The 25,941-nt window shown below is 41.0% G+C and overlaps 1 protein-coding gene across 1 annotated transcript in view; it reads left to right on the top strand.

The window, feature by feature from the left end:
- LOC147200350 (protein kinase C alpha type-like) overlaps nt 1-25,941 on the top strand; it is a 97,248-nt gene that overhangs the window by 59,131 nt on the left and 12,176 nt on the right. The window contains exons 6-16 of the mRNA XM_086120771.1: nt 1,909-2,065; nt 2,154-2,288; nt 2,380-2,473; nt 5,734-5,877; nt 6,021-6,194; nt 7,692-7,783; nt 8,301-8,363; nt 8,585-8,723; nt 19,010-19,090; nt 20,766-20,873; nt 24,671-24,811. Of these exons, the coding sequence (XP_085976897.1) occupies nt 1,909-2,065; nt 2,154-2,288; nt 2,380-2,473; nt 5,734-5,877; nt 6,021-6,194; nt 7,692-7,783; nt 8,301-8,363; nt 8,585-8,723; nt 19,010-19,090; nt 20,766-20,873; nt 24,671-24,811 (1,328 nt within the window). The remainder of the gene's footprint in view (nt 1-1,908; nt 2,066-2,153; nt 2,289-2,379; nt 2,474-5,733; nt 5,878-6,020; nt 6,195-7,691; nt 7,784-8,300; nt 8,364-8,584; nt 8,724-19,009; nt 19,091-20,765; nt 20,874-24,670; nt 24,812-25,941) is intronic.

Genomic DNA, 25,941 nt, shown 5'->3' with positions numbered 1-25,941 from the left:
GCTGACTTTAACTAGTGTCAGTTGAACACAAGTCCCAGCGTATGTATATATATATATATATATATATATATATATGAGTGAGTGTGTGTGTGTGTGTGTGTGTGTGTGTGTGTGTGTGTGTGTGTGTGTGTGTGAGAGAGAGAGAGAGAGAGTCAAGAAGTAGAGTTGTTGTTATCACTGGCATGAGAGCACGTAAGGTAACCACTGGACATTGAACATACAAAAGCTCTGCTTTCTTTTTTAGAACAACAGCGTACACATGTACGGAGTGTGTATGTTTTTGTGCGGAGATCGTAGATGTGTTTGCACATTTACTTTTACGCTTGAAGAACGCAATATCCTCAAGTACACAACATGCTAAGGTTTGATTACAATCCAACATTTCTTCACATTTGTTTCACTTAAACTGGATTTCAATTTATATAAAAACGAGGACTGCATTTGTAAGGTTTCATCCTTCGACATGAGCCAGCTAACAATATTACAGTACTGTAGAATGTTTTTCGCCCTCTACCGGTTCAGGCTGGAAGTACAGTTTTGACACAACAACAACAATAATAATAATGTTTGAGTTATATTTTTGGGAAGACGTTTGATTTGACAATTATTTAAATAACTAAATGATATCTGCTCAGTGTTTGATATTATTCCACCATAGATGAGATTTGGAAGTGAAATAATTAAATTTAAGTAGTGTTGAAAAAACGATTGCAAAGCGAAAAACGTAGTGTTTTAGGATGCTGTGTGCTTATGGCGAAAACAGTCTATTTATTATGTTTGCAGATGATAAAATTAACTTATTCAAATTGATTTTGTCTGCCTCTTGTTGCTGCTCTCGACCCTAAAAACCCAAATCGAGAATATTTAACCACTGCAGGAGCCACTTTATTTTTCATCTTTTTACCCTAAACTTGCACATGGTCTAATTAATTGTTGTTTCCTGTAGTCATACTACCATTATTTATCTCATTCATGACTAAATAAAACGTCTGTTAGCCTCTTCTTCAGCTCCCCTCACATTGTAAAATCATTGGTTTGCATGCAGTGATTTCACATGAGCTGAATTCTGCTTTAGTTTCATCTATGCACAGTGTGCAGGATGTTTTGTACAAAGTAAAAGCATCTTCGTGCACCTCTACTTGTGTGTTTTGTATAGTTTAACCCGAACCGCAACCCTGGTTAATAATTTACACGTAATAATTGGAGTTATGGCCGTTAATATTATATATTTTTTCCTATATACTTATGTCCCTATTGTGTCATTTTTGTTTTCTGGCCATCTCACTGAAAGAGCCTTCCCCTGATTTTGCTTCATCTAAAGCTCAGTCACCACAATACGGATGCACGCGCACACACACACACATACACGTACACACATGTGTGAACTGGATGTTTGATCTTGAACACCTGCAGCGTGTTTCACTGATGTTCACCTGCCATATTTGTTTTGCTTTTTTTTTTCTGTATAAGGATTTATACAGATGAAATGAAGCTGAATATTCATTGAGACTTCAGTGCAGTTGAAATGCAGTCGTGTTTCTCTTTGAACAATCAGAGATGCTATTCAAAAAGGAAAAAGAGCAAAAGCAGTTCATGGTTGGCATTTGATTTTCAAATTTGGGGTTCTTTGAAGTTTCGAATTGGTCTTCTCGCATGAATTTGTCACTTTTTTTTTATAGCCAGAAAAATAATGATTTTAATCCAAATTTCACAAAGAGAACACATTTTTAACACGCGTTGAAATCTGAAATTCTGTTATAAAGAATTTATTTTCCAATTAAATTGTTTGTATTGCCTAAAGAAAAAAAACTGACGAACAGGTGTATATAAATTCAATACATGTGAATGTACTCCCCCAGTTGTCTACATTTGCCAAGTGTGTCCCTATTTTCTCTTGATTTCTTTTAGTTGGTGAAGGCAGGAATCTGATACCCATGGACCCCAATGGCCTGTCTGATCCATATGTCAAGCTCAAGCTCATACCTGACCCCAAAAATAAGACCAAGCAGAAGACCAAAACCATCCGCTCCAACCTGAACCCCAAATGGGACGAGACTTTTATTTTGTAAGTAAATACCGCTTTGTTCAGTATTTGATTGTTTGGGGTATTTTGTAATTTGCTGGACCATTATATAACAATCCACATGTTCCAGCAAACTGGAACCCACAGACAAGGACCGCAGGCTATCCGTGGAGGTGTGGGACTGGGATCGGACAACCAGGAATGACTTCATGGGCGCCCTTTCGTTTGGGGTGTCGGAGCTCATGAAGGCTCCGGCGAGTGGCTGGTGAAGACCAATTTCTTGACGTTCATCTGCCTACCTTTCAAACTTTGCGGATTGCATCCTCATTGACTCATGTTGTCCCATGGGTTGCCAGGTTTAAGTTGTTGTGCCAGGAGGAAGGAGAGTATTACAACGTTCCCATCTCGGAGGAGGATGACGGGAATGAAGAACTGAGACGGAAATTTGAGGTGAGGATTCTTCTCTGCTTGTTTACTGACATTTTGATCACAACAGTTGATCATGCTCTCTGGCAGCCGGGAGGTACAAATGTACACGGCAAAGAATATCCCGCCTTTCAGGGACAAAGTGAATCTGAAGAAGTCTGAATTTTCAATGATTTTAAGGTAATGTGTGAAATCAGCAACACTATCCAAATATTGTTTAAGCAAGTTATTGAGTGTTGCTAATTTGCACCGTGAACTTCAATGATTCTCTTTGAAAGTAGTTGGAAAACCTGTTTTGGTAAAAGTCTATTGAAGTACTTTCAAATTCAAAAGAATACTTTTTAGTTATGTGAGACTTAGCATGCTGTTGGCATTGTATGCAGGCTAATTGTAACATTTTCATTATTTAGTGTTAGGTTGGAACTTATCGTCCGTTGTGCATTTTAACTTGAGTTTAATTTAAAATAAAAGTGGATTAGGGTTGGTTAGACTGACTTCCTATAAATATATGATATGTGTTGTAGATGTCCTTAAATCAGATGCATACCAGCTTGATTCCAATCATTGCCTGCTTGACAGTTAACTTTGGCGCACATTGGATTTTATTTACTTCTCATTTTCCACTGTATTTAGGGTAAATAATTGTTTGCTCATGCTAGTCATCAGGTCTGCTGAGTGAAAGAGTAGTACTCTGTGCTCATCGTCTTGATTGCCTCTCCTTGTGTCTAGAGGGAGCATGTGCTTTCAGAAAAAATAATAATAATAAATCGGCGTATTCATGCCATAGAAATTACCCTGAAAAAGAAAGCCAAAGCTTTGCTGGTCAGTTTTATCATAACATCGTGCTCTTCTTATGGCCACTTGATGTCAGCAGATAACAAAATATATAGCCCAGCTCTGTCAAAATTATTGAGCCACATATCATATTATACCCGAGAAAAATGTAATGGCACACCACCAAACGGGAATGTATACATTGGAATAATGACGATGTGGTGTTGGAAGACCATTTATTTGTTCTGTCTTCACGATACATTGCAGGCATAGATGACTAAAGACATTGTATGACATTCATTAATTCATTCATTCTCAGAACCGCTTACCCTCCCTTGGGTCTCGGGTGTGCTGGAGATACCAGCTGTTGATAATTTATATATAATTTATAAATAACACTTTTTGGCCCAATTCAGTGAAATTAGATCATTTCCTGTGGTGAAACTCATGGCTTTAGACATCTGAAGAGCATTTGGCACTATACAGCGGACCCTCGCATATTCATAGTTCTGCACCTGAGGAATCATCTATTTGCGGATTTGAAAATAAATAAATAAATAAAGAAATAAATAATCATGTTTGTTTTTTAAATAGGGAGGAGGAGTTAATGCAATTATATTGGACGTCAGGTATTCGTAGATTTTCACTATTCGCGGGCCAGCCAGGTCCCCTATGCACCGTATACCTGTACGTATAATTTCGGAATTTAGAATTAGGGGTTCTGGTCCCCCTTTTTTAAGACCACAAAGCAGAGGTCGCCCAGCCTCCATATTACTCACTCCCATTAATCACACCTCTGATGCCGATTTGTTGCCACAATATTAGAAACAGCTCGCACAACGACATAGTGCAAGTCTTCACCCCTGCATACGACAATGAATGTTAACGGACAGGGTGAATCATTATGACATACAGTATTGTCTGAGTCAGGCCCGTTGGTTGCTTCTCCTTATGGTTCCAGGACCAAGCACTTTTGGAAGACTCTGACAGGAAGAAAGTAAGGCTGCTCGCTCGGCTCGGACAGGCTCTTGCCTTTGGCCAAAGCTTCAAGGTGTGCGGTGGTTTGATGCAGTCTGCTGCGCTTTGCACATCAGCTAGACTCTAGTTCATGCAATTAACCAAACTAAAGCTGCTCATACTTTGTGGCAAGCTCGTTTGAAATGAATGTTTCCTGACCTGGAAAGAGGAACCATGTCATTGGAATGCTTGGAAGTCTGTCAGTGAGCTGACACAGAATGTGACACAAGTGTACATTTTGTACGGTGTATCATTTTCGGACTTGTGCAGTCAAACCAATGTTTGCTGTAGCGTAGTGTTGACGATTCACATCGGTTGAGGCTCCGGTTTTGGAGTAAAAGGGTGTGAAAATGATGCGTTTGCTTTGCTTTTAATGCATTTGTGATGGCTGTTAGCTCAAGTATCTCTGGATTCTGATTTTAGCCACGATGTCAGGTTCAGCATGAGGTTTGGATCTGTTTGTCCTTGCTGAGAATTTAGAACATGAAATATGGTTGGAATTTTATGCATAATAGGTAGGTTTTGTTTTTTTTAAATGACAAGCGCAAAGACTGATGATGATTTCCCAGAAGAATCACTCATGGAATGTTCAGAACTCCTGTTTCCGTGCCAAGGTTGTATATGAGAAGAATTAAACTGCTGGGCCGGCTTGTGCAACAACCGATTTCTTTGTGTACCACAAACTAGTTGAGAATGACTCAGCATGACCTTTCCTGGCTACAGCCAAGTAGTGCACACCATGATAGTCAACAGTCAATCCCACGCTCATTAAAATCCCGATCGATCCATTTTTATGATTCCCATTTTTGCACTTTGAAACACTTTACAGTTGTTGAGAGAGTTAAAGCATGGCATGAATGAGAGGCTGCCATAGGCAATTTGTCATGTTTTGTAGTTAGCGTTGACATGAGAGGCTTGACTGGAGCGGGCATGAATGTACGTAATAGTAGATTGTGCCTCTCTACTTGGGTGAAAGCTCCATGTTTTTTCAAGTTTCTATTTTTTCATTCAGACCAACTTTGAGGTGGGGGTCTCTGGAAAAGGAACTCATGTTGGAATGTATGTGTGCATTTTGAAGGAGTCATTATTACCTCACGTATAAAATGAGCAACATGTGTCTAAGGGCACTCATTGATCATCGGAGAAGACTGCTTCATTTACGTGTAAGTTTAATAAGTGTGTGGGGGGGTGGGGGGGGTCCACCTATGACTGACCTCGTGCTACAATTTTTTTGAAATACAATGTGTCGTATGCTGCGTTCCAGACACCCAGAAACTCAGTCAAACCGATCCCAACAGGGAAATGTACCACAAAAGTGTGGCTTGAGTATATCGTGCTATGAATACTCAAGCCACAGCAGATTATTACAGTACAGCATATTTCAAAGGGAGCATTTGGATTTGGACGTTATCCTCATGTTGTGGGCACTGAGTGCATATTGCATGCTCTTTGGTGTGCATGTTGACGCACTTTGTCCCGTTATGTGAGCGTAGAAAGCCAAGCTGGGTCCAGGCAAGAAGGCCACCACAGAGACAGATGGCAGGCCATCCAGCCAGCTGCCATTCAGCAGCTTGAACCAAGTCAAACTCAGTGACTTCACCTTCTTGGCTGTACTTGGGAAAGGCAGCTTTGGCAAGGTAAACTGGAATGCCACCCCCCCCCCCCCCCTTTCTCATGGCACACAACACATGTTAAAAGTCACCTTTTGCAAGAAAATAAGCTGTTCTTTCTTAATGCTGAAAATAACATTTAGTTATGATTTTTTTTTGTGCAACTGAAGGTCATGCTGGCAGAGATGAAGGCCACAGAAGAGCTGTATGCAATAAAGATCCTGAAAAAGGATGTGGTGATTCAGGATGATGACGTTGAATGTACCATGGTGGAGAAGAGAGTCCTTGCCCAGCAGGAGAAACCGCCTTTCCTCACGCAGCTACACTCGTGCTTCCAGACCGTGGTGGGTACAGTGCTCTGAGGTCAAGGTCACTTCAAAGTAGGTTGCTCTGAGCGAAACAGAGGAAACGCATGACAAGTACAATGAGAGCACAGCAGGGAGAGGGTTAAACGGGCACAGTTTGTATGCAAAACACATAACTGCACGTTTGAGTCCTTAGGAAAAAGAGCAGACTACACCACCTGAGAGCACAAAGTGACACATGCTGTGCACTATTAAAAATGTAACACCACCCCCCGGCCCTCCGATACACATGTGCATGGACACCCAACCCAAACACAGACCTAAACCGAAGGCCTAACATGAACATGAATAGTTCTGTGACATTTTTAATGATGAAAGCCACCGACTACTTATGCACTGACTTCATGCGGCGTACAACGATTACAATTTGTGAACATGATTCATTCTGAAACTGCAACAGAATTGCTCTGATTCATTTACATGTTCGCCTGCTACGAGGCACACTTTTTATTGTGGCCCCCCCCCACCCCCCAAACACAAGAATACCAAATCCAAGTTTCCTTAACAACTTGGGGCTGAGTTCTTCTTTGCAGCACCCAGCAAAGGATGGACTGGGAATTTGCAGAAACATAGTCAGATAAGGGAAAGTACTCGCAAAAACAACATTTTAAAAATGATTACACAAGTTTATATACAGTGTGTCACCTTTGTGAGTCTATTTTTATGCTGTATTGAACATAAAATACATATGGCATAGTAGTTTAATCTCACAGTGCCAATTGCCGGATTGACTGACATCAATGTTATTCTATTTAGTTATGGCTGTTTTTATCCCAATAATTGAATCTGCAGTAGAAAAATATTCATGGTTTTATGTTAACAACCGTGACTTAGATGGTTGATGGCTGAAGCCGAGAGGCGCATGAACAGCATTTTTGCAGCAAAAATGTGAGGCTAAGTTGACATGGAACTGGGTCAACAGCAAGCAGAGATGCAGCGCGAAAGTCAACAGACCTTCTTTATTCCAACAAAATCTAAAACAAACACTTGACTCCCACCCTTCATTGTCTTTCGTACAGTCAAGTACCTGCCTAACACATTTCAATCCACACTCGAATGGAACTCAGTTGCATCTCTTCAACAAAGCCAAACAATCCAAATTTAAATCAGCGCGATGTTGTGAACTCACCCTTTGCATATTTTTACATTTTGGCAAAACTATTTCTGCTTGCTCACTGAGATCATTTGGAAAATGTTAACAGAAGTGATTTTAAAAGTATATATATTTAGATACTGTTATGTAACCAGTTCTTCTGTGGCCAATCCGTCACACCCATTTAGCAAAATAACACTTCCACCTGTTGGTGCAGAAAAAAACCTCACCACAGTACTTCCAATGTTTTGTAAGGGGAGTGAAAAGTCGTCATCAACTCCATACAGAGTGTTAAAAGAATGCAAAACAGATTTTATGAGAAACAGAAAAGGGGCATTCAGATTTTTATATGCACATTTTTTCCCCCCATCTCGTGTGCACAGGATCGTCTCTACTTTGTCATGGAGTACATAAATGGAGGCGACCTCATGTATCACATTCAACAAGTGGGCAAGTTCAAGGAACCGCAAGCAGTGTAAGAAAAGCCGCCGTTCTCTACCAATACTTGCATTGCATTGATTATTTATCTCCTTCTGAGACATTTTTACAGGAACAAACCCAAGGGACTCACAGTACTGTCATGATCAACATTGTATGTTGAGTTGTAACGCATTCACTCTGATGTCAAGTACAAATATCAGCAACATGTTTAGCGAGGTTACCGGTAGTTTGGAAGAAGTGTTATTTTTGGTGAACGGTTGAGTGCTTGGCACGTCTGGCTCTCAGTTGAGAGGTTCCCGTTTTGAGTCTGGGCTCAGGCCCTTCTGTGTGGAGTTTTCTTTGTTCTTCCCTCGTTGCGTTGGTTTTCTCCAGGCTTCTCCAGCTTCCGCTCACATTCCAGAAATATACACATAGGTTCATTGACTCAAAATTGTTCATAGGTGAGAATGTGAGTGAAAATGTGTGGATGGCATTACCCTAATGAGGACAAGCATTCAAGAAAATGAACGTTTTTGTGTGCATTTTTTAAAAATATGTTGTTGTAATTGCAGGTTCTATGCAGCAGAGATTGCTGTTGGTCTCTTCTTCCTTCACCGCAAAGGAGTCATCTACAGGTAAGCATTTCTTAAAATGTAATTAGAGTGCAGGGCTATTTTTCAGATGGATTAACTCTGGGGGGGAAAAGGCATATTTGTAAAAGCAATCGTCGGAATAAAATCAGTTAGCCGTAGCAGACATTGTCAACCATGTTCTGAAGCTCCTTCAAGAATGATGATGAATAAAAAAAAAAAGATATACTGTATATTATTACTATATGATTTGTTGGTTTCTTCAGAGATCTTAAGCTGGACAACGTGATGCTCGACAGTGAGGGACACATTAAGATTGCTGACTTTGGCATGTGTAAAGAGAACATGTCAGATGGAGTGACCACTCGCACCTTCTGTGGCACTCCAGACTACATCGCCCCTGAGGTAGGGTTTGAACTTGGAAGACGTGTGTGTGTGTGTGTGTGTGTGTGTGTGTGTGTGTGTGTGTGTGTGTGTGTGTGTGTGTGTGCGTGTGTGTGTGTGTGTGTGTGTGTGTGTGTGTGTGTGTGTGTGTGTGGCTTGATGCAAGAGGTCACTTTTGTGTCACCCTCACGGACCAGATTAAGGCCACCGCCTCAGGACACGCATGCATACAGACACACTGACACATGTGCCCACACACACACACACACACACACACACACAGCATGTGCTTTCTAATGATGTAAGCACTGCAGTCATGCAGACACCCAGTATGTCTGCTGTGAACGCAGTGTGGGGTGTCTGCTCGTCCTGAGCAAACTGCTGATGCCAAAATGCTACTTTGGTCCACGCTCAACCATCATCATCAAACAAGCCCAAGACACATCACTCGTTTTTGACCTTAAGTGGCAAACCTACAGTATAGCGGCCTGGGTAGAAGGTACATGAGTGGAAATTTGTGTTCTTTGTGTACTGCGCATGCGCTTGCCGAGAGGAATCTTGGTCTTTTGAGTACAGGAAGTATTTGTATATGTGCGGAGACCATTTACTCGCCGAGAAGTGAAGCCTCCTGCACGTGAGTTTAAATTGATTTCTCCGCAGTCGTTTTCACATTATTTTCTGTCGCTGCGGAGAAAATGACAGTGTGTATATAGACACATAATGTGTGGAAAAAAGTCCATGTGTCTGGTGCACAACTCGCCAGAAATACACAAGCAGAGGTAAATAAAGATAGCAAAACCGAGACGCAGCACACAACCGTGCTTTTGGGCCGAGGAGGAAACTGACTTCTTTATTCCTGTGGTGACCGACATGGATGTAATGTGTTTTGTGAGACAACCAAACAAGACCAGAAACAAACAAAGAGAGGTCTGTCATTGAGAGCAGAGAGCAAGAGAGTGCTTAGTGTTGCAGGATCTCGCCTGCCCGCATGAGGAACTGCTCCAGCAGGACCGGGGAGGGGCCATGACATCTCTTAACTGCGGGGGCTAATAGCTGTATGCCTTTGGAGTCTAACAAAACTTTATCATTCCTGAATGTCTGAAAACTCAATATTTTCAATTGTGTGTATGTAAAAATGGCTTTTCATCAAAGGAGCTTTAATACCCATAAAATCAAAAAGGTCGGACCGATTCCTTTTATATTTGCACAGGTTGCAGTGGACATGAGTAAAGAATTTTTGTGATATATTGCTCACCGTATTCAGACACGAGGTGACAGCACAATGTGACAAAGCAAGCAAGGAGACTATTACAATGCTTGTATCCTTCCTTGAGTGACATAGCCAGGCTGAAATGGCAAAAAAAGCAGGCCAAGCCCATAAAAATGGACTTCTGTAAGATGTGCAGAATGTAGTCCTCAAAAACTGTACATTAAATCACTGCTGAGTTTTTCAAGGGTATGAATTTTAGTGTTGGCATTTTTACATACGGACCTATTATGCAAGTGTGAGTGTTCAGCCCAATCAATTGTCCCTTAAAAAGACATTCCGCTCTTAATCCATCCGTCAGTTCACCCTTTGCCGCTATCACAGCTTCAATTCTTCAGGGAAGGCTGTTGACAAGGTTGAACAGCGTGTTTATGGGAATTTTTGACCATTCTTCCAGAAGTGCCTATGTGAGGTCACAAATTGATGTTGTACACGAAGGCGTGGCTCTCAGTCTCCGCTATTATTCATCCCAAAGATGTTATTTTTGTGCCTATAGCGGGAACCAAGAGTCTTTTGCTGTTCAATGGCTGACCAGTTGATTTCGGAGCTTACCTATTTTTATTTCTCTAATATAGAGGCCAAAGGAGCCTGCTGCAGTTAGTTCACAGACTGCACATAAGTTTATCCAACTTTGAGGCCATTATCAGTTAGTTACCTCCTGTCCACTGGGGAGTTGCGTTATAGATTTTCCTCCCTGTCAGCCTCGAGATGTTGTCTACACGGAGCCAGGGACAACATGCTGTGACCGCTCACAGTCAGACTGACACTAATGCTCCATCCACTGAAGGCACAGCAGGGATGGGAGCGGCTGCTGCCTCCACCATGCTGTGAGTGAGTGGACATGTGCAATACCACACATAGGCCATAGTTTCATACTCACATTGTTGGAAGTGTTACATACTTCCCAACGTGTTAATCATTTTTAGAGAATCACATGCAACCAACCCTTTTAGTTTCTATAGAGGCGCCACAGTTTATTTCAAAGGAATTAGCTTTTTAACAGGGCTTCCCAAACTAAATTCACATCCATCTATTTATTGTGTAGAGGTATACCGCTAATCCTCTTTGATGTTGTGGGTGAGCTGGAATATTTCCGAGTTGACTTTGGTTGAGAAAAGGGGTGCACCCTAAACTGGGGGTCGACCAGTTGCAGGACACGTGTGTATGCCCTAATGTGGAGTGAAAACTGCAGCATAAGAATATATCTCATCACTTTCCCCCTGTTGAGGTTGCAGCGACAAAAGCGCTTCGGTCAGCCTGCCCTGGGGGCAGCTGTGGCTAAAGAGCGTAGTTTACCACCACCAGGGCGTGAATGAGTGAGTGCATGAATAATGTATTCACTGTCAATTGTCTTTGAGTGTCCAGAAAAGTGTGATATAAAATTATTTTATTATTATTACGGTATAATAATTATTATTATTGATTGTGGCCTGACCCATATGGACATATTTTGTACAATCTGTCACATACACATCCACACCAATGGCCAAGCGTTTTTAATTACTCACCTCTCACTGCACTAGGTCAATGGTGACTGCACAAAGAAGTAGCCACGTAGCTGTGGATGAGTCCGATCGTAATGTGCTCCTCTTAAGACAGACTTACTCCAGCTAATCAGTGGAATTTTACTTTTGATTGGTAAACTGCGGATTAAAAAAACTTGAATTCTCGAATCAGGGTGCTAATTGTAGTTTTAATGTGGTTTGAATCAGCATAAATATCTAATGTAACCGATTTTTCCCCAGAGTCTTCCCCAGTGTGATTACATACATTGTTTATTACTGAGAGAAGCTGGGGTACTTGGCTACAACTAAAACATTACTCATCACTTTTGTAAATATTGGCTGGCAACTGGATTCTAATCAGCCATTATCCTGATTTAAAATCTAACACTATTGTGTGTGTGTGTGTGTGTGTGTGTGTGTGTGTGTGTGTGTGTGTGTGTGTGGGTGTGGGTGTGCATGTGGATGTCTGTTGATGTTTCATTCCACCTCATTGACGTCATCGGATCATATTGAGCATAAACAGCTCTGTATCTCGACACCCCCTGTTAGCTCTGTCAAGTCAATACCGCTGCAGAATGACTGCTGTTCAATGGATTTATTCCATTCTGATCGATGCACCACTGCGCCCCTGCAGATTTTCAATTTTTTACATAACGCTGAAAATAAAACCCAGGGCTCTGAGATATGGTTAAAATTTTACATCTTGATATTTTTGCCAGATATCTCGATAATGATATTATTATGGATTCAGTGAAAACTAAGCATTAAAAAAAAACTAAATATCAATTTAAAAGGATGTGGAATGTGTGGTGTTTTCTTTTTTTTTTTTTTTAAGAACTTTCCGAACAAAACGTAACCTCTCAAAACCACACATGACGATGGTTGTCTATGTATTGATGCATTAAATGGCGATGTGATGTGTGGACTTCCAGTAATATGAACTATGCCTGGATCGCGTTTTGACAGTCAACAAAGATTCGCATTGTGACCGAAATAAGCGCCTTGCCTGCACGGACTGCTCACACATTTTTACAGCAATTTTTGGAGGGTGCACACATCTGCTTGTTTAAATGAAGAACTCATGAGAGAAACAAAACGTACATTTTGAAGATGATTTTCTTAAGATATGCTTTTCCTGTAGGTGCCGCACCATTGTCGACCTTGGTGGAGGTCCGCCCGCTTCCTTCTGCCATTCTAGTGTAAAAATCCATTTGTGTCCATGTGAATGAAAGTTGTGACCTGAGAAATATTCTCACACTTGACTTTTTCGTGCCAGCTGGAGAGTTGCAGTGTTTCCCTCGCTTGTCAGTGTACACGTGAGCACACACGGAGTTATCGCTCTGTTTAGCCTGACCTATATAACTAGCCTGTTATTGGTAGCGCCTGTCTGGGAGGAATGATCGCACTAATGTACATTTACACTTCAGTGACTTTGATACAAAGAGAAAGCGATAGAGAGAAAGAGCAAATTCTGTCGGCAAAACAAGGAGACGTAAAAGCTATTAACTGTGAGTAAAAAAGCAGAAGAAGCACCAAGACAGTGAAGGCAGAACGAAAAGAGAAAGAGCAGTCTAATGATAACTCGTTGACATTTCATAAAAGCATTTGAGACTCCTGAGTTGTCTGCTGCGGCTCATTTCCCTCTGTGGCTTTGTTGACCCAAGCACACAGCTTCGTCTTGGGGATAGATTTCCAAAAAAAAAAAGAACTGTGTGCTGTCAAGATGATGAAGTGTAAATTTAGCCTTTTCCTTTATTCTATTTTTAACGTATTTGCTGGCCACTTCTCTACACCTGCATCATCTAATTGGGTCCAACACTGCAGCACAATGGAAAATGGCCAGCACGTACAGTATGCCTCATAGTTCGGGGCTACTCTATATCCAAAAGTCTGACAGACACATTTTAGACCTCTGATTAAGATTGCCAATGTACAGTATTAGAAACGGCTTGTTGCTTTTATGGTGCTAACAACACTGAGAACATTTTGATAGGTTCATGCATTGGATGTCATTATACTGTCAAAGAACCTTGAGATTCACTTTTAGAAAGTTGTTGAAGTACGGGGCACTTTAACTTTTTAAAAATGGATGTTTTTACAAATAAATCACTGTGAAGATTCACTGTAGTTTTCCTTAAGAGTGATGTGCATGTAAAACCAGAGATGGGCTCGTCAGTAAGTTTTGACGCTCTGTCATTTGTCATTCGCCAGCTGGGCTACCTTTCCCTCATCCGCAATCCGCCATTATTTCCAACTGACCCAAACCGTAATCGTCAGTCTGTCACTCGGTCATAATTATTTTAACCGCACTTCCCTCATCACTAAGCTTTAGTTGTCACTGCGCAATTTAATTTTTAATATTAAAATGATACATGGAGTACACTGTATATCAGTGTATCTCCATCTTACGGTTCCTGCCCAAAGAGCTTTACAAAGCCTCATATTCAGTTATTTGCTAAGTCAATCTTAAATAGAGCACGAGGCAGTTCCAGCGATTGCCACTGTTTTAACTCCTAAAATCCCCGAAGTGTATCACCTTAAAGTTCATCATGACTTAGTTTAACCAGGATCCCGCTCCACATTGTGGCCCCGAGTAAAACCAATCCAAGTCTGTTAAAATTAAATGCTCCACACTTGCGGGCATCAGCAACATCGTACAGCTAACGAATCCTTCTCTCTGGGGCAAATAGCTTTCATTTCTTTTGCTATGCGCGATGGTGTGAGAGAGAGCGAGAGAGAGAGAGAGAGTTTCATACACTGTCGAGATAGGTTTCATCGACTGTACTACTGTGTGTATTTAAAGCTCATTAGCTGGCTAACTTACTATTCACATTCACGCACATCCACTTACGGGCAACCGCTTCCACATTAACAGCTCGACGAACCCACTTACCACCACACGAGACATGCGCACACATTAAGCACCCCATTAAAAGGCCAGTATACACAACATAACACACCTTGCTGCATAGCGCCGCCTAATGTCCAGGAACTGCAAAGTGTTTCCATATACAGTGTAGTTAATGCAGTCCGCTCAAATAATTCACCCCTGTGGACAAACACACACGAAACAGGCGGTGCGTGTTTCTGTCATTCGTCAGCGAAACGGAAATTGGTTATTGACGAACTGAAACGGTCCGTCGGTACTGACCTGGTCAGTGACGATTACATTGATGGATGAAACCCACTACCGCCAGTTCTTAGTCTGTCAGTTTGTCGAAGTTTCCCATCCTTCATCAACCTTCCTTCAGTACTGACTGAATGCCCACTTTGAGTTAAAAGCCTACAGCCGCTCATTACATCATCAGTCAAGAAAACCAGCCACATCAAAAATGGAGACATGCCGTGGATTCTAGAGCAGAAGCATATGCTTGATGCATGCTACTTCTGCCCCACAGCACACAGCATCCTCAAAAGGAACCTTAACATCAGCAAGGCGTTCACCACAATGCAGTGAATGCAAAATCGGCGGTGGTCTGGGCTGCTTTGTCCGCTTGTGTGTGTGTCTGTGAGTGTTGTAAAGAGAGTCGCCTGGAATAGCTAGCAGTCTGATCCAAAACTGTCATGTAGTGTTAGACCTAATGGGAGAGCAATGTCTATGGCAATGCACACACACACTTGCACTCTAACATGTGCACAGAGACAGAAACAGGTACACTAATAACCCCAGATGGGATATCATTTTGATGTACAGAATATTCTCAAAAGAATTGTCAAGCACTAATTATACATGAACGTAAAAGCGGATTATACAAAGAGACTTGCTGGTATACACACAAACACAGACGCACACACACACTAGTATGCTACAGTGAATCAGCAGAGCTGGCCAGAGGCTTTCATACAATCAGGCGAAGAAGAAAAAAAATGAAATGGGATAAAAGCACTGAATGTCAGGCCTGGTTCACACATGTCTCTTCCCATTGCTGATTCTTCGTCTCACCACCTGGCTGACAGAACACTTACTTGACTTATTCATCACGCTCCTCCAACTCATTGGAAAACCAAAAACATTGAGGCATTCCATTAAGGTCACCAGGACTGAATTTTTTGTTTTAAATGTCCACTGGTGACAATGGGAAGCTATTTCATATTGGCACTTTCAAGGTACCCTGAAATTCATCCTTACAGGCACTTTTGTTCTGACCTCTAAAAGGATAAATAAATATGCTTGGCTTATTAGCATGTTGAAATAAAAACATATTTATTGACATTAATAATGTAAATGATTCCACGTTTTTTTAGAAATTATTTTCATATGGCACAAAATATTAACGAGTGTATTTTGGCACTTTGGGTCAGCTTCTGGGATGGGAAATCCAGCCTGCAGGTGCTCACGTTGCAGTTCAAGGTCGCTTTTTTTTAAAATCTGGGTCTCAAGGGCAGCCACCCTGAGCTCGGCCTTAAGTTGTCATGGTGATGGAACCTGCTCCTCGCTATTGGCTCAGCATTCTGCGGGGTGGAACGAGTGCTAGCTGATTTGCATGAGACTGGAATGTGTGCTCATCAGATTAAAAATAAGGTTAAAAAGTGCTCCAATCAAACAATGCAAACCAGCATCAATCATGTTTTTGGCAGGGCTGTAACTGTAAAATGCTTTTACCAGTGAGAGCGGTTTGATGTGTATTCGTTCTCATGTTCTAACAGTGACATAATCTTGTGTGACGACAGGCAGCGTTGACTTTGTTTGTAGCTGCGAGGTCACGCAGAAGTTCAAGTACAGGTCTGGCGGGAAACAGGATTATAACAGCCGTGCTCAGGAATTTCATCATCAGGATTTCCCTCAGCTTGCAGTCTTTGACCTGCGAGCTAATTAAAAACTTGGAGGAAAGACAAAGGACGTTTACCTCCTTTCTTCTTCCTTTTCATTGTTCACCGGAAATCCAGGATGATGTGGAAGAAAGTTCTTTCGAGGCCAACCCAGGTCCTTGAATTAGCATACTGTGCATGTGTCGGTTCCCGAGTCTAAAGTTATACCTTTGAATACAGGGGAGATACTAAAGCGCCTCTGATGTTTCCACCAAGCAGTACAGTCCCGTTTAGCTCACCAATGTTTCATTCACAAGGTAAACGTTCAACTCGGGAAGAGGGTAGATTATCTTTTTGGGCAAGCTTTGGAGCTGGAAGATCACGTTTCTCCTGCAGTCTTTGCTGAGTCAACGTACATAATGCAGTTTTCTTTTCCAATTTGATTATTGCTGCTCCAAAGAAGTAATGACAGCAACTGGTGGGCTATTTTTAGGTCCATCCTTAATAATAACTTAGATTCATTTAATGCCTTTCAAGGGACACAAGGATACAGTGGTGGTTGAAAACTGCTTCAGCATGAATCACTTATTTTGGTACCCAATTGTTGACAATGGGGGGGGGGGGGGGGGGATATGCAAAAGTGAAAACTTTTTTTGTACATTTATGACTTGACAACCATTAGTAGTTAGCACTCAATAGGTCATCACCTACCCTGAAACATTTCAGGATTTGACATTGGTACCAGGAACGAGAGGCTGTGCGACCTTTGATTTGTTTGAATATTTCACAATTTTTTGCCATAGGAAATACAGGACTGTTAAATAGAGTTACTTCTGAAAAACTTGGCCATTTCGTACCTGGATCGTGTTCAGGTACGATTCTACGGTCTGGATGTCAGCGATCTCATCAGTGGACTTTTCCCCGCGACTGACTTCAAAACACAAAGAGCAAGTATTATCTTTCCAATGACCTTTGAATATCAATGAATATCCTACAAGAGCAACCACTCCAGTCAACTTCCGCCTCATCTTTGCTTTCAGAAATTAAACTGCGTTTTTTGGGGGGGGGGGGGGTTTGCACTTAATTACTTAGTTCATGCAAAAATAACCAACTCGGCCTTCCTGAGCAGAGCGAAACAGTCCGCTGAAGCAGGTTCGTCCTGAGTAGGTGTGATAGCACGGAGTCTCTTTTGCGCAACTTTTGCACACCATTTGAGCGTTACAAAAACCTCATTTTCATGGTCTGCAGACCGCAGACGTTTAGGGACGCTCTTGCACATTTGGTCAAGAGCTATGCAGGGTTATTTTCTTGTTGAAGAAACTTGCTGTCCAAGCTCATGTGTCTTATGCAGATTTTAGTTTAGTTTCGGAGAGCTATAATAACAGATCCAGCTGTCAAACTCATAAAGTTCGCAGACGACACCACGGTCATCGGTCTCATCAAAGACGGTGACGAGTCTGCGTACCGCCAACAAGTGGAGCAGCTGGAGCTCTGGTGCAGCCGACACAACCTCGGGCTGAACACGCTCAAGACTGTAGAGATGATCGTGGACTTCAGGAAACATTCTTCTCCACAGTTGCCCCTCACACTATCCAACTGCCCTGTGTCAACCGTCGAGACCTTCAAGTTCCTGGGAATCACAGTCTCCCAGGACATGAAGTGGGAAGTCAACACCATCTCCATCCTGAAAAGGGCCCGGCAGAGGATGTACTTCCTGAGGCTGCTGAGGAAGCATGGCCTGCCACAGGAGGTGCTACGACAGTTCTACACGGCAGTCATCGAATCAATCCTGTGTTCTTCCATCACGGTTTGGTTTGGGACGCCACAAAAAAGGACAAAATCTGACTTCAACGGACAGTTAGGACGGCGGAAAAAATCATTGGCACCGCCCTACCCACTCTTGAGGACTTGCACACTGCAAGAATCAAGACAAGGGCACGGAAAATCCTCCTGGATCCCCCGCACCCTGCCCACCACCTTTTCCAGCTACTCCCCTCAGGCAGACGCTACAGATCCATGCGCACCAAATCCAGTAGACACTTAAACCGCTTCTTCCCTCTAGCCATTAACTCCTTAAACAGTCACTGACGTAGTCACTCTTCTTGTACTACAAATACTGCTACTGGTCACTCTAAAATGGTTCAATGATTTTGTTGTTTACGATGATACTAATGCAGCGTGTTATACCGGAGACAAATTCCTTGTGTGTTCTACATACTTGGCCAATAAAGATGATTCTGATTCTGATGATTCTGATTCTGATTCTGATTCTGAAGAGACATAATAAAATGCTGTGTGTGTGTTATTTTTCTACTCTTCTCCCGGAAACGGTGACATTCTTATATTGTGGTCAGTGTGCAACGTCAGTGTGAAAGTGCACGTGCTTGCCATCGTGTGAGGGGTGGAGGGGGTGGGTGTGGGGAAGCGTTGTTAACACATGGAAGTCATGCAACCCTCGGGACTGCAGAGCTGGAAGCGCTTTTTTTTTCAACCTGTTTACAAGCGTGCGTACGTGTATGTTTTGAGCAGTACACACAATTAAAGGACCGTAGTTGCATTAGCAAACGTATATTTAAACAGGCGTGTGTGTCATGCAAATATAATGAATGTATGCATGTGTGTGTCTGCGCATTACCGGAAGGAATGTCCTTTAACTATAAAGGTCAGATATTACCCAGCATTCAGGTGTATTTGATTCATTCATTGTATTTTTTAATCAAATTACATCCAGTCTACCTGAAGAAAAAAAATGATAGTTGTCATATTTCTCTTTTTTTACTCCACAGATTATTGCATACCAGCCATATGGAGGCTCTGTCGACTGGTGGGCATATGGAGTGCTTCTATATGAAATGTTAGCTGGACAGGTGAGTCTCTCTTACACACACACACGAATAGAATAAACAAAGCATTTCATATCCACGTGACTCAGTAAACCGCCAAACTATTAGTTTGTTTTCACAACAGATGACAAATGTAGGCCTGTTAATTTTGTTATTTTGTAGGTCTACAAGTGTTGCTGCACCTTTTGTCTCAAATAACAGAACTTTTGCTCAAGACAGAAAATCGGCCAAGCGATGATTTGCATAGCACAAAACTTGAGGCGCTCGACCACCTTGTATTTTCAACAAATGCTACCAAATCCATAATTTTTTAAATTCAATGAACATAGCTTTTTACTTGAGATGCCCCCATGCCTCTGAGTGCGTGAGGAACTGGGTAAAGAGGTCATGACGCAGACGGGCTATCTCAAGCAAGCCTAGTGGAGTGTAAACGACAAATAATTCATTTCCTGAACTGTCGAAACATCCAGATTAGAGTTACTGATGATAACCACCCAACGAGGAAAGCACAATGCTGGGCCATCTGCTGCCTTTGCTCAGAAAGTTCTGCTTTGGGGAACTTCCTTGCAACAAATTTCTCTATGAATGGAAGTCCTGTACTCTAGCTATTCAAAACTTCAATGAATGAAATATAATCACATCCAGCACACAAACGAGCATAGACTCTGTTTGCCTACGCCTTGATCAAATTCACTAAGATCGCGTTGCACCACCTGTGCCACAACTTAGACCTGCTTTCAAATGGTATAAAGTCAAGGAATAGGCAATGGTTCACTGTACTCCATTTTGCCTTGAATTTGGCAGACGTGCGAACCACTGTAACAGTGGTTCGCACGTCTGCCAAACAGTTCAGGGTTCCCGGGTTCAAATCATGGCCCATATCCTCCTATACACGATTGAAAATGGATCGAAAGTTGATAAGTAGATCCGAAAATTGAAAAGTAGCTCACTACATTTAACATTAGTTGTTTAAAGATGCAATTAATTAATAATCAATTCCATACAAATGACCTTATTCTTGACGGTACAACAATTGATAATTCAACTGTAATTTCCATTTGGCACATCTCGCGCCACCTTACCTCTCTGAGCTCATCCGCCCCTACACACCTGCCCGCCGCCTCAGGTCTGCGGACCAGACATTATTAGAAGTACCAAGAACTAAACTGAGGCTCAGGGGGATCAAGCCTTTTCTGTTGCTGGTCCCTCTCTCTGGAATGACCTCCCACTGAACATTCGGCAAGCCTCCTCGCTGCCCATCTTCAAATCCCTCCTCAAAACTCACTTGTATTCATTGGCATTCGACTCAGCATGACTTAGATTTGTTCTTGGTTTTACTGTTCGGTGCTTTCTACCGTCTTTGTTACCGATTTGTTTTACTGTTTATTGTATATGTTAAATTGCTCCATGTACAGCACTTTGTATGCAGCGATGGCTGTTCGAAAGTGCTCTCTAAATACAAGTGAATTGAATTGAATTTGAACTGCAGTTTTAAAATTTGGTCATTTTATATTTGTATGTCAGAAAAAACCCTGATTAAAAATCCCCAATAGCTCCACTGTTGGATCCCTCTCACGCTCCGCGGCACCACTTAGCAAATGTTGTTTGTGGTCTCAGAACTGCAAGTACGTATTCATCTCATGTTTGATAATGGGTGAACCGCCAACCCTCAGCAACATCACGCGCCTTCCATTCGCAGCCTCCTTTTGATGGAGAGGACGAAGATGAATTGTTCCAGTCCATTATGGAGCACAATGTGTCCTACCCAAAGTCCTTGTCCAAAGAGGCTGTTTCCATCTGCAAAGGGGTGAGTGAAAGGTTCCATACATCACTGGCGTGTTTCAGATATGCCACTTTCTGTGGTCAAGCAAGCGGTGGCTCTCCTGTATATAAAAAGTTAATGTGAGGCGATTTAAACCTCCCTTCGACATGCGGCATCAGTCACAATGATCCAAAATGTGTGGTTTCAAACAGCACACTCCACTCTGTTCCCCCACCCCTACCCCAAAAAACAAAAACAAAAACAAAAAACAACTTGTCTCAGGCGAAGCTTGTGAATATCAGCAATTTTAAGTGCAGTCGGTGGCGCTCTTCATTGAAGCCAACGTAATTTAAATTCATGTACAAGGAAGTCTGCTTGTTCTACAATTCTCGCATTTTTGTTCTGAAAGAAATAGATGTTCTATTTCAGTGTAAATAAGAATATATGTTCTTTAAATCTGGTTTGTCCCTCTCTCACACATTTTTGACATACACACTTGCATTATTAAAACACTGCAAGAACCCCCTTTTTTTGTCCATTAAACCTGCACTGTAAAACATACTAGCTCTGTACAGTTACCATCATCGTCATCATCATTTTCCCAAATAGTAAATTATCAGTACCGTATTTTTCGGATTATATGTCGCTCCGGATTATAAATCGCACCTGCCAAAAATTGCATAATTAAGAAGGAAAAAACATATATAAGTTACACTGGAGTATAAGTCGCATTTTGGGGGGAAATTTATTTGATAAAATCCAACACAAGAATATACATGCCATCTTGAAAGGCAATTTAAAATAAAAATAAAATAGAAAACAACACACTGAATAAGTGTACGATCTGCTAACATTACATGACGCATAAACAACGAACTGAGAACGTGCCTGGTATGTTCAAGTAACATATTAAGAGTTATTCAGATAACTATAGCATAAAGAACATGCTAACAAGTTCACCAAACCATCAATGTCACTCCAAATCACTAAATCCATTGGAATCTTCATCCTCTGTATCACTTTAAAGCAACTCCACCAACTCCGGAGGTAGAAGATGCAGCGCTTCTTCTACGTCGCTTACGTCAGACTCATCGTGGTTTATACAGGTCTAGAGCGGCCTCTTGTGGTTTAATGTGAAAATAACATGTGAAATGATATAATAATGTGTTAATAATTTCAGCCATAAATCGCTCCAGAGTATAAATCGCACCCCCAGCCAAATTATCAAAAAAACTGCGACTTATAGTCCGGAAAATACGGTAAATGAAATGAAAATAATGTATTTTTGTCCACTTTGTGTAATTTCTTTCTTTGTATACTACCTCTCAATTAATTTAATTCACCATAAGTTACTTTGATGGTTTTCACCGTGAAAAATATGGGGGCGCACTGCAGGCACAACATGAAATTTGGTGAGATGGATTTGAAAGTGTTGGTGGCAGACAAACACATTGCTGTACTCAGTTACACAAATCTATCGCTCTGATCATTTTGACGAAGCCAGCAACCCCATAAAAGCTATTTCGTTTGTTTGATCTACTTGCTTAAAATGCATGTGAATCGCTCGCAACCGTTCACAAGCATTCACCACTCAGTGAAAGACTGGCTTGAGGCTTTTTAAGAGGCCGCAGCTCCATGTTATACTTTGTACACACAATAATGACTAATTTTAACAGGATGCATGGAACTGACATGTTCAGTATTGATATAATGGGATCATGAATGCATTATGCGTTACAAGATTTATTTAGACAATAGTGTGTGAATATGGGGCACTGGGTCTCTTGGGGGAACAGCAAGTCAGGCACATAATATGCTGGAACATAGTGTCTTGGTCAGTGTCAACAACACTGTGAGTTAATGCAAATTCTGACAGGACACAAGATAAATGTTGTTTTCAGTATACTGATTTAAATTGCAGCTATGCAAACAGAAATTCATCATAGCCGAGTGTCTTGGTCCAGTCAATTCCAAAGCTGACTCTTCTGTGATTTGTATTTAGCTTAGAGGTGGTAATGTGTTTAAAATATGAAACAAGTACTTTAACTCATTCACTCCCAAAGACGTTTTTAAACGTCTTTTCAGACTTGGTCTAGAAATGGCTGGTACTGAATGAGTTAAATGGAAAGAGTCTTTTAATAAATGAGTGATTTAAAAGTGTTAAATTACTTCTATCAATTATCATCATTATCATTATCAATTAATAAATGGTTTTAGGTAGTTTACTTGGCACGTACCTCCCCAAGATGGCCACCACGTATACACTTCGTTAGCCGGCTACTACAGTGCTAAATTGTCCGGTATTCTATCATATTCATGAATTGATGAACATGAAGAGGGAAAACAAGATCCGGATATGATATTTGGTGTGATTAAAAGCGGCAGCACAACTCCAATGGGAAAACGAATTAAACAAATTAAAAAACTGGTTCGACAGAAATAAATTGTCACTTAACCTGAAAAAATCGAAGTTAATTGTTTTTGGCACAAGACCAATCAAACACCAAGCTAAAATTATGGTAAACTCAATTGAGATAGAAAGAGCGTATGAAACCAAGTTTCTTAGTTCCTAGTAATAGACTCAAAACTATGTTGGAAGCCACATATCGATAACGTAAAAAGAAAAATAGCCAAAATCGTAGGGATCCTCTACAAAACCAAGGAAGTGCTAAATAAGAGATCTTTGTACACATTATACACTTCATTATTATTACCATATATGACCTACTGTGTGGAAATATGGGGAAATGCCTGCAAAACAAACACACTCCCTATTCTCAACCTACAAAAAAAAGCAATTCGAATTATTAATAGATCAAAATATACGGAACCCACAAATCCACTATTTATCAAATTAAATACGATGAAATTTTATGACCTGGTTGACTTTAAAATCGCCCAATTAATGTACAAAGCACACAATAACCTGCTCTGCCAAAACATTCAGAAGTTTTTCGAAATTCGAGAAAGCAGCTATGATTTAAGAGGTACCAACTTATTCAAAAAACTCAAAACAAGAACAAACATCAAGCAAAGAAGTGTATCTATCAAAGGTGTTAATCTGTGGAATAATCTCGAAACGGACCTGAAAATGAGTAAATCGCTTGCTGAGTTCAAAAACAAATTCAAAAAAATAGTACAAACAACCTACATCAATCAGAGTTAAAATGATAAATTCAAAACATTAAATATAATGATAAATCAGAACTAAGTTGATAAATAGAGAAAGGTATATAAATATCCATTATGAATACAAGAGAAAATTGACACAAGAGTGTCAGGGTGTGGAAGTATATAATCCCGATACAAACCAAAAGTTGTAAAAATATCACGGTTAAGGGTAAAGTATGAGCCTTAATGGAGACTTCTTTCTTCTTACTTTTTTCTTTTCTGATTGATATAAAAATGATTTATTAGATACAATCACATAACGGGGTAGGACTAGATAAGTTTTTTACTTCTTCCTACTCCCTTGAACATAATAACTGTGTTGTATGAAGATTGATTTCTTTCTTTTTTTATCTACCTTATTTTCTGTCAAATTATTACTGTATATATGTTTTATGTTCAATAAACAAACAAACAAAACAAAGAGCCGGCACATTTTTAAAAAAATGATGGTTATGTCACTTATTTTCGAGCCCTTCTGTGTTGTTGCACTATAGTGACCTAGAAAGGCAGTGGAATCACATTAAGGAACACATTAGTGAAAAAATTACTCTGGAGAGAGTTAGAACAAAACAAAAACAAAACATTTATAGTAGAACTGTGATGTAAGATTACCCCATGTGATAGACTTGTTTTGACACCATATCCACTTTGTTGTTTTGTACATGAAACAGCTAATGACTAAGCATCCATCCAAGCGTCTGGGCTGTGGCCTTGAAGGAGAGCGGGATGTCAGAGAACATGCCTTCTTCAGACGTATTGACTGGGAACGTCTTGAGAGCAAGGAGATACAGCCGCCTTTCAAGCCCAAAATGGTAAGTCCTGTGCACATAAATAGTAGCAAGATTATTCACTCAATGGAGACCATAACGTAGTACATCGATGGATGGATGTACTTGGTATGTGGATAGATACAGTGGAGTTTGGTTGTAGCGGTGATTGGTTACATAAATAACTGGCGTATGAGCCGATGGATGGAAGGATGCTTTGGTGGGAAGAGTGGTAAACAGATGAATAGATGGCTCTGTGGGTGGTTAGCTGGATGAATGTCTAGGCGGCCGGATGAATGATTGGTTGATTGCTGGGTGGTTACATACAGGATATGGATGAATGTATTGGTGATCATGTGGTTGGTTGGATAGAGGATGGGGGAGGGGGGGGGGGGGCTTGGTGGTTTTATTCCTCACTACAGAAGCTTATAAGCGATGTGCAATGTCACCTCACTTAGCAGGGAAGGAACTTGAGCTGGTGTACAAAGCCAAACAATTCCAACCATAGCACAGAGAGTATATATTGTAGTTGGGCTTGCCTTGACATACCACCTGGGAGTTGAGGGGGTGTGGGGTGGGAGTGTCCTCATGGCCCTGGATATTGTGGGAGTGTCTTGATTGATACCCCTTTGCAACACTGGGTGGACATCTTCGAGACTATCTCTAAGGGTAGAGGAACATATCCGGGTTGGGGAGTAGATACAGTTGGTTGTATCCTCAACAAGCATCTGAGATCATTGTTATATTTATTCATTCATAAAAGTGAAATTTGGCAGTAACTAAGTGATATTCAAGTGTCAACTATAATGAATGCAGTGCAGTGCAACCAATATTTTAACTCTGACAGAGAGATTGGTTACAGTTTTCAGCCATATACGCCAATGAAAGCACAAAAATAATTCCATGCTGTTCACATTTGCCCACACATGTACGACGACCGTGATATAACAGAAAGACTGCTTTGAAATATATTGCTGTAAGGTAAAATTTAAACAACACATTTCAACACTCGATCATACTTCATTCACGTGTCCGTTATTAAGCAACACTTTCTAAACTAAGCTGTGAACAACATTAGCCTGTTGTAATGCTATATTACATCACCACATTATGATAACGTTTCCTGTATTTATGACAAATCGCCATCCATCGATACACTCCGACTGCTTTCCCTT

Source organism: Hippocampus guttulatus, chromosome 9 (genome assembly GCF_054856545.1).
Source record: "Hippocampus guttulatus isolate MCC_2025c chromosome 9, RoL_Hgut_1.0, whole genome shotgun sequence".
NCBI classification, from domain to species: Eukaryota; Metazoa; Chordata; class Actinopteri; order Syngnathiformes; family Syngnathidae; genus Hippocampus; species Hippocampus guttulatus.
The sequence above is the reverse complement of the archived record's forward strand: the minus strand, read 5'-3'. Positions and strand labels throughout refer to the sequence as shown.